General features: G+C 60.8%; 1 protein-coding gene across 1 annotated transcript in view; it reads right to left on the bottom strand.

Annotated features, from left to right (window-relative positions):
- Positions 1 to 1,828: 1,828 nt before the first annotated feature.
- The window catches only part of FAM20C (FAM20C, golgi associated secretory pathway kinase), a gene marked incomplete at its 5' end in the record, with an annotated part of 28,975 nt that continues 22,194 nt past the window's right edge, over positions 1,829 to 8,609 (bottom strand). The window contains 6 exons of the mRNA XM_006107292.3: positions 1,829 to 2,751; positions 2,997 to 3,056; positions 3,701 to 3,782; positions 3,994 to 4,103; positions 4,724 to 4,904; positions 7,849 to 7,964. Of these exons, the coding sequence (XP_006107354.2) occupies positions 2,493 to 2,751; positions 2,997 to 3,056; positions 3,701 to 3,782; positions 3,994 to 4,103; positions 4,724 to 4,904; positions 7,849 to 7,964 (808 nt within the window). The remainder of the gene's footprint in view (positions 2,752 to 2,996; positions 3,057 to 3,700; positions 3,783 to 3,993; positions 4,104 to 4,723; positions 4,905 to 7,848; positions 7,965 to 8,609) is intronic.

Raw genomic sequence — 8,609 nt, 5'->3', positions numbered from 1 at the left:
CATAGGTTGATGCTCAACCCCTGAGCCATGCGGGCCGGGCTCTGCTGGGTTCTCGATTCTCCAAAGTGGGCCCCAAGCCGACCGAGGGGGGGTTGTTTTCATCTCCCCGTGGTCTGACTTACGTACTAATGTCTGAATTCGTACCCACGTGTCTCCCTGGGCCTCCGGCAGGCGCTGCCCTAATTGTGGACAAAGCAGGCTGCCCAGCTCTCGCAGGGACACGTGCGTTCACCAGAGGAATTTGAAAGTCCTTTTCTTCATCGAGTTCAACCCCTCAGCCCAGGTCCACCTGCCCTCCCCTCCGTCTCCTTCACACGGTCCACGGGAGTCCGGGGTGGGAGGCTGGGCGCCTGGGCTGGCGTTCTTGGGCTGCCATGTGCAGCGGGTTCTTGAATGTGAAGATGGAAAGGGGGTCGAGCTGTCAGGCAGATACGGTCCCAACTGCCATTCCCCGTGTTGAGCTCAGGGAAGTCCACACTGGTCAGAGCCTCGGTTTACACAGCTGTAAAATGGGCACAATAGGAGAGCGTGTCCAGGAGCACAGAGAACACGGCAGGAGGGTGCCGTGAAAGCCCAGGCCCCGAGCTGGCGTGAGGCCATGCATCGTGGCCGCATCGCTGACCCCGCCAGGAGGCCCACCACTCACCTGACCCCACCTCTCTTCCCACCAGCAGCTCCGACTGCATTTTGAATTTGATACAAATGAACGCAGTTTAAAGCCTTAAGTAACATTCCAGATCCAGCCATGGATAGCAGACCTGCTCCTCCACCTCATCCCTGTTCCTGCAGCCAAGACGGGAGATGGGGACCTGGAGGGGACGCTCCCTAGCTGGGGGGCTGGTGCAAAGGAGGCGAGTGCTCAGCTGGGCAGGAAGACGTGGGGACAGGCTCTGGGGGCCGCTGATCACATCACCCCGTCCGCACCCATCACCCCATCATCCCGTCCGCACCCATCACCCCGTCCACACCCATCACCCCGTCCACACACATCACCCCGTCCGCACACATCACCCCATCCGCACACATCACCCCGTCCACACACATCACCCCGTCCACACACATCACCCCGTCCACACACATCACCCCATCCACACACATCACCCCATCCACTCCCTTTGGACACTTCCCAGCCTGATGCTCGATGGCTGTTGTGTGGGTGAGGCTGCTGTGTCTGAGCTCAGCCCCGGGGTCCCAGGATCCTAAACTGACCTTTGCAGAGTGACCTGACCCTCCTGAGCCCGTCTCCCCAACTGTAAAGTGAGGAAACTAGTGCTGACCTTGTGGCTCAGCTCAGACCAGAAATGCTTGGGGCCGGGCTGCAGGGGGCGGGTGAGGAAGTCAAAGGCGGGAGGGACCCCGAGGCTTACCTGACCCCCGGGCTCAGGCCGCCTGGTGCCTTGTGCCTGCACCCAGAGGTGCTCTGGCGACTGCTGGAATGAGCCTGGAGCCGCCCAGGCAGGGTTCGCTGTGGCCAGATGTCCCCCGCGGCCAGCAGGGGGGGGGAGCATTTTGTTGGGGGCCTGGATCTCTTGGGCCATCCTTCCTGCGGCCACCGCTGTCCCTGCTCCGCTGGGTAAATATTTGCCCACCCAATGCCACCTTCTGTGGCCGGCCTGTGCCTGGGAGGATCTCCACCCCTCTCAGAGCTGCCCCACCAGGCGTGGGACAGGGCAGCCCCCACGCCCACCCACCCCCTGGGAGAGAGCTCAGGTGTGACTCTGGGCCCCTCCTCCCAGCCCAGGTGCTTGGCCACCTGGACACTTTGGAAGTCGAGGCTGAGGCCCTGCCCAGCACCAGGACTTGCCTCTCTGGAGGGCGGGCAGCTGGGTTCAGGGTGAGAGGGACCTGGGCCCCAACACACATCTGCTGTATCTTTATTGCACTTTCATCACATTGCAACTATTCCTCAAGAATGTACCGGGGGTGGGGGCCCGGGCGACACGCTCACACGGGTCTCCACTGAAGCTGAGCTGCATCCTTGGCCGCCTCCCGGGAGGTCCCGGGCACTGGTGGGCGGCGCCGAGAAACAACAGCCGGTCATTTCGTCACCGAGAACATGTGAGTGTCCGTCCGTCCACGCGAGTCCTGCTGGCCTCAGGAGCAGGCGTCTCGGAGGGCCTCCCATGCGGCCGGGAACGGGGGGGAAAGGAGAGTTTCAGTTTTAAGTTAAGTCCAGAGCGCAAGGGCCTTGGCGGGGAGCCGGGCAAGGGTGGCTCTCCGCGTGAGTCTGGGTCTGTGCCGGCGTCTCTGTTTATATACATGTCATCTGTGTATAAATACAAAACAGTAAGGAAAGGCTTCCCTTCCGTACAAAAGGGTGGCCGCCTGCCGCCAGGCCGCCTCTGTCTGTCCACAGCTGTGTGCTCCCTCCACAGCTGCTTTGTCTTGAAAGCGAAGGAAACGCGTCCTGTGGACCCACAGCTGGAGGACCCCACGGCCGAGGCAGCTGGGGCATCGTGTCCGTCCCCGGCACCAGCCGGCGGCTGTGGTCACTACCTGTCGGCGGAGCCTCTGTGCCCGGGGTCCAGGGGGTCGAGGTCGTCCTCCACCACGTGGCCCAGCCCGTCCTTCTCCACGCAGGCGCCCACGGCCTGCAGCACCAGGCGCAGCCGCCGGTCCAGGGCCTGCAGGTGCGGCTGGAACAGCACTGGCGCCACCCGGTCCTGCCGCAGGGACTCAGCCATCAGCAGGCTCAGCTTGTACTCCTCCTTGGCCAGCAGCTGCAGCCGCAGGTAGGTGGACTTCCGGATCCTGCGGGAGGGAGGGAGAAGGCGCCGCTGACGGGCCTCAGGTGGGGACAAGCCGAGGGCGAGTGACTCCCCGGCCCTCAGCGCCCTGCCTCTCAGAGGCACAACCAAGGGATGGGTGGTCCTGTGGGCCCTGCAGGCACCCATCATCCCAGGCAGAAGCTGGGGGAGGGGGACGGCCTGCTCCCGGGGACATAGGCCCCCCACTTGGCTCAGCACGTCTGGCTGCGCAGGGCGGAGGGCAGGTACCTGCAGCATTGTTGTAAAGGCACCAGAATGGAAAGCTCGTCGTGGGAATATTTTCCAAACCTGCAGGAAGAAAAGCAGACTGTCCAGGGGTGGCCCAGGAGCCCCGTGGGCAGAGCCTGCGGCCCAGGCAGCCGCAGGGACAGGAGCCCGGGGTGAGCTGACGAAGCGCCTGGGACAGCAGGTGCCTGCGTTCTGGGCAGCGAGTCCGCAAGGTCCTAGGCAGGCTGAGTGGACGGCGTGGGGGTCAGCCGGGTCCGCACAGCAGCACCTCTTACAGCTGGGAATGCGTGACCCCCACCCGTGAACCTCCAGGTGCCCAAAGCTGACTTCTGAGGCATCAGGCACACGCAGCCCTAACCATCTGAAATGGGGGTCCCCCATGCACACCCCTTTCCCCGTGCACCAGGGACACTGTCCCTCATGGCCCTGACCGGGAGAGCCGATGTCCCCGCCTGCTGCCCCAGATTCCTCCTTGCAGGGCAGACGCCCCTGCCTGCTCCTCACAGCCCTGCTCTTCTTGGCCAGCAATCTCTTTGGGCCTCAGTTGCGCCAGGACATGTGGACAGAGCAGAACCCAGCCCATTGAGAATGAGGTGAAATAAGGTCAGACACCCTCCTGCCCACATCACAGAGTGGACCTTGGGGATGGCCCTGTCCCTCCCGTCTGGGCGGGGCTCCAGGAGGCGGGATGCGGCCAGGCTCACCCTCTCCCGTTGTCCAGGTGGATAATGAAGGTGTCGTTCCCAAACTTCTCAAACGTCTCGTAGTGATGGCGGTCCATGTTCCCTGCGGAGACACGCGACCCGGGTCACGGATGACGCCTGCGCGCGGCTTCGAGGAGGCTTCCTTCCCTCCCGACCCCGACCCCAAGCCCTCATCACGAGCAAAAGCAGGACTCGGGCCTCTTCAAACTGCGGCCGCAGCAGCGTCCCCGCGGCCTGGCCTGCAGCTCTGGGCCGTGTCCCACCAGGGCCGGACGGACAGCCGCGGGACGCACCCATGAGGAAGTCGAAAATGGTCATGTCCATGATGTCCAGGATGCGGCGGCTGCGGTCGTAGGGGGGCGTCTGCTTCACCTCGTTGCAGTAGTTGGGGTCCACTTCCCACCTGCAGGGAGCCAGTGTGAGCGGCCGGCCCAGCGTGGGGCAGCGGGGCTCCCACAAAGGGCTGGGCTTGGAGAAACGGTGTCACTGCAACACGAAGTGTCTTCCGACTGACGCACCCACGGTGACTGAGGCTGCATTCACAGGCGTGCGGGCCTGGGAGGTGATGAAGCCACGCCTCCCGCCCTAGATTGGCCACACCTGGTGGCTACCTCCGCCCTGGATGCCAGGCTTCTGAAGAAATAGCCCGGGCACCTCACTTCCAGGGCTTGGTGCCTAAGAGAACAGGGGATGTTTCTCCAGCAGGAGGGACAAGAGGGGCAGGAGGGACGGACGCCATGTCTGAGCACAGAGGGGCTGTGTTTCCAGAGCCCAAGGAGACAGGCAGCCCCCCTTGGAGGCAACATCTAATTCTCAGAGTAAGGACGCCCCTCCTGACCGTCAATCACATGGTGGCCGTCACACATGGGGCAGGGCCCTCACACCCCTGTGGCCGTGGACGGGGTCCCGGGCCCCCCTGAGCTTGTCTTCTTGCTGCCAATGGAGAGAAGCCAGCCCTCCCCGACCCCAGGAAAGTCGGGGCCTGGCTCGGGGCTGCCGCGGCCACGCTCAGCCCACACTCACTCCGCCTTCTTGCGCTTGTGGTACGAGCGTCGCCACGGGTTCCGCCACGTCTTCCTCTTGGCCAGGGACAGGTCTGGCAGGAAGGCCGCCAGCGAGCCCTCGATCTGGTCCGGCTTCCCGCACAGGGCGTGCTCCGTGGAGCAGTAGTAGGAGCACTCCCCGTAGAAGCAGACGTTGTTGGCTGGCGGCAGAGGGCCGGCCGGTTAGTGGGTCCTCGGAGCCGGGGCCTCCCCCGGACTCTCACATGCATCTCAGCAAACCCTCCAGCCCCAGGTTACAGAAAAGGGAGGCCCAGAGAGGGCAGCACACCTGCCCGAGGCCACACAGCTGTGGGTGTGAGTTAGGATCCGAACCCAGGTTCTTTCTGCTCACCCTCAACATTGAGGGACTGGAGCAGGGGTCCTCCAACTACGGCCCGCGGGCCACATGCAAATACAAATATTGTATTTGTTCCCATTTTGTTTTTTTACTTCAAAATAAGGTATGTGCAGTGTGCATAGGAATTTGTTCATAGTTTTTTTTTAAACTATAGTTTAAAAAGTCTGAGGACCCCTGGACTGGAGTCTATGGGAATCCTGGAGCCCGTGTTCAACAGCTTAAAAAAGCATTCGTGCTATTGAGAAAGTGGAGAGACAATCCACAGAGTGGGGAGCATGTTTGCAAACCACATAGCTGATAAGGATCTAGTATTTATCACATACAAACAACTCTTGCAGCTCAACATGAAAAGATAAATAACCCAATTAATCGATGGACAAAGTTCAGTGGATATTTCTCCACAGAAGACCTACAGATGGCCAGCGAGGATGGGAAAAGATGCTCAACATCAGCCACTAGAGAAGCCAGTCAAGTCCGCAGTGAGGCCCCACTTCACACCCACGCGATCGTCGTGATCAACAGAACAGAGAACAGGTTCCTTGGGGACATGGAGACATTAGAACCTAACGCAGGGCTGGTGGGAACATGAAAATAAACAGGAAACTGGGAACAAACTGGGTGTGTCCTCAAACATTAGACACAGAGTACACACCGGCCCCCAGGACGCACCCACACCCAGAGAAGTGAACACAAGTGTGCACACGGTATGTAGTTGACGTCCATGGCAAGTCTGTTACTACCAGTGGAAGACTGGAAACAGTCCACATGTCCATAAAGTGATGAACGGATACACACAGGTGGTCCATCCTCACCACAGAACACCAGGTGACCTCACAGCCACACCACGGAGCACCAGGTGACCTCACACCCACACCACGGACACCAGGTGACCTCACACCCACACCACAGAACACCAGGTGACCTCACACCCACACCACGGACAGCAGGTGACCTCACACCCACACCACGGAGCACCAGGTGACCTCACACCCACACCACAGAACACCAGGTGACCTCACATCCACACCACAGAACACCAGGTGACCTCACACCCACACCACAGACACCAGGTGACCTCACACCCACACCACAGACACCAGGTGACCTCACATCCACACCACGGACAGCAGGTGACCTCACACCCACACCACAGACACCAGGTGACCTCAAATCCACAGCACGTGCTGAGCCACACAGCTGTGGGTGTGAGTTAGGATCTGAACCCAGGTTCCTTCCGTGCACCCTCACCACTAAGGGACTGGAGTCTATGGACATCCTAGTCAGTGCACCAGGTGACCTTATAAGGAGTGAGGCTCACACACTCACTCCACATGAATGAACTTGAGAACACGGTGCTCAGCAAGTGAAGTCAGACCCAAAGGGGCCACACATTGTGTGACTCTATTTATTTGAAATGTCCAGGACAGGCAGATCCAGACAGAAATATTGATGGAGCCAGGGACTGGGGGGAGGGGACAACTGGGGTGACTGCTAGCAGGCAGGGCTTCCTTCTGAGGGAGGGAAATGTTCTAGAATTGGATTGTGGGGATGGTGTACAACACGGTGGATGTTTTAAAAACAACACGGTGAATATTTTAAAAACCTCTAGTGCACTTCAAAATGGTGAAGTTTACAACATGTGAATCATCTATATATATAAAAGCCTAAGCAACTGTTCAACTGGTAGCTATGACACGCACTGACCACCAGGGGGCAGACGTTCAATGCACAGGCATGGAAACATGGAACAGACTGATGAATCTCAGAGGGAAGGGGGGAGGGGGAGGACGGGAAGAGATTAACCAACTATCTATACGCATACTAGAGGCCTGGTGAACGGATTCGGTGGGGTCCCTCAGCCTGGTGTGCGGGGACGGGGCCGAAACCAGCAGTCCGACATCCCCTGAGGGGTCCTGGACTGCAAGGGGATGAAGGCTGGCCGAGGGACCCCACCAGTGCGTGGATCCGGGCACCGGGCCTCTAGTGTCTCAACAGACGAGTAATTTAGAAACTGCACTTGGCCTGGTGCCCGGACCGCTCGCTGCCACAGCTCTCGGCGTCACATCTCTGATCACGCCGACCGCGTCCACTGGCCCGTGTGTTCACTCACGGCCCCGAGCTCATGGCTAACCACTTTGCGGAGAAACACTCAGAGGCCTGGGGTGTGTGGAAACATGGGAGCCCGAGCCCCCTGAACCCCAACACCCACGGCCTGTCCTCGGCCCCTCTGACCCTGCTCTGCGGACCCTGACACAGTCTCTCAGGTGCCGCTGAGGTGAGAGGCCCACGGAACAGAGACCTCGGCTGCGGGCAAGGACGATGCCGACGGCTGAGCTAGGGGGCGCCACACGGGAACTGGGGTTACTGCCTTGAGTTTTGAAACTGAAATATGTCACTAGAAATGTTGCAAGAAAAATTGCACCAAGAAGTGGCCAGGAGCAGCCACACAGCCTGGGCAGCAGGGACAGGTGGTCCCAGGTGTGGCCCGGCCTGGACCCCGGCTGCACTACCGGGAGGAGGTTCCGGGAGCCTGGGGTTTTCCAAAACAAACTCCTTTTGCCTTTGAAAAAGCAGGTGGTAGATGTCCCCTCCATGCCCGCCCAGGGGACAGACGGAGCAGGAAAGCACGTGGGAGGGCACAGGCGGGGTCCGAGGGAACTGCAGGCTGGAGACCAGTCCTCGACACACTTACAGGTCACTGGGCCCCTCACGTGCAGCCAGCAGGGGGCTCCCCGGGCGCAGCCTACCTGGGGAGATGAAGAAGGTTCTCCACAGCTTCTTGTCCCGCGTGACGTCCCGGATCTCCCTGGTCATGTTGATCACCCTGCCGGCCACGGGAGGGACGCGGCGGAAGTCCAGGATCCTGGCGGGAGGGCCACGGGAGGGGGTGTGATCTGCGCCCCTGTGGCTGCCCCAGGTGGCGCCGAGGGAATATGTCTGCCTCTGCCTGTGGGCCCTGGGGTTCCGTCTGGTCCGTAGGGGACTCTGCATTGTAACCAGCCCAGGGCACACACACATGCTGGGGTTCCAGAGGACTGGGGGACGGGGGGGGGGCAATCCTCTGGACCCTGGGGCTGACCCCAAAGCCAAGCCCATGAATTGCCCCTGGGGGTGCTCTGTCCATCCCACATGGTCATACATTGGCCACCTGTCCACCTCCCCAGCAGCCAGGGTCATGTGGAGCCCAAAGAGGAATCCACTCTGCTGAGGAGACTGCCCCCAAGACAGGTGCCCACAGTGGGGGACGGTTTGTGAGACCTGCGTCCCTCCCTTGCTCCCATCCTCACCCACCCCCCCCCCCCATGTCTTGCAGCCGCTGTTCTGGGCGTGGGAAGCAGGGCACGTCCATCTGGGCTGTGACCTGAGGGCAGGGAGCAGCTGTCTCTTGGGAGAGGAGTGGCTCTGAGCATGAGCAAATCAGATGCTCACAGCGCCCGTGTTCCGCTCTGTATGCGGGGTAGCCACGGGACCCACCGCAGGGAGCGGCAAGCCCTCAGACCCCGCAACC

This window comes from Myotis lucifugus, unplaced genomic scaffold (genome assembly GCF_000147115.1).
Source record: "Myotis lucifugus unplaced genomic scaffold, Myoluc2.0 scaffold_1092, whole genome shotgun sequence".
Lineage (NCBI taxonomy): Eukaryota > Metazoa > Chordata > Mammalia > Chiroptera > Vespertilionidae > Myotis > Myotis lucifugus.
This window is presented reverse-complemented; position numbering and strand designations above follow the sequence as displayed.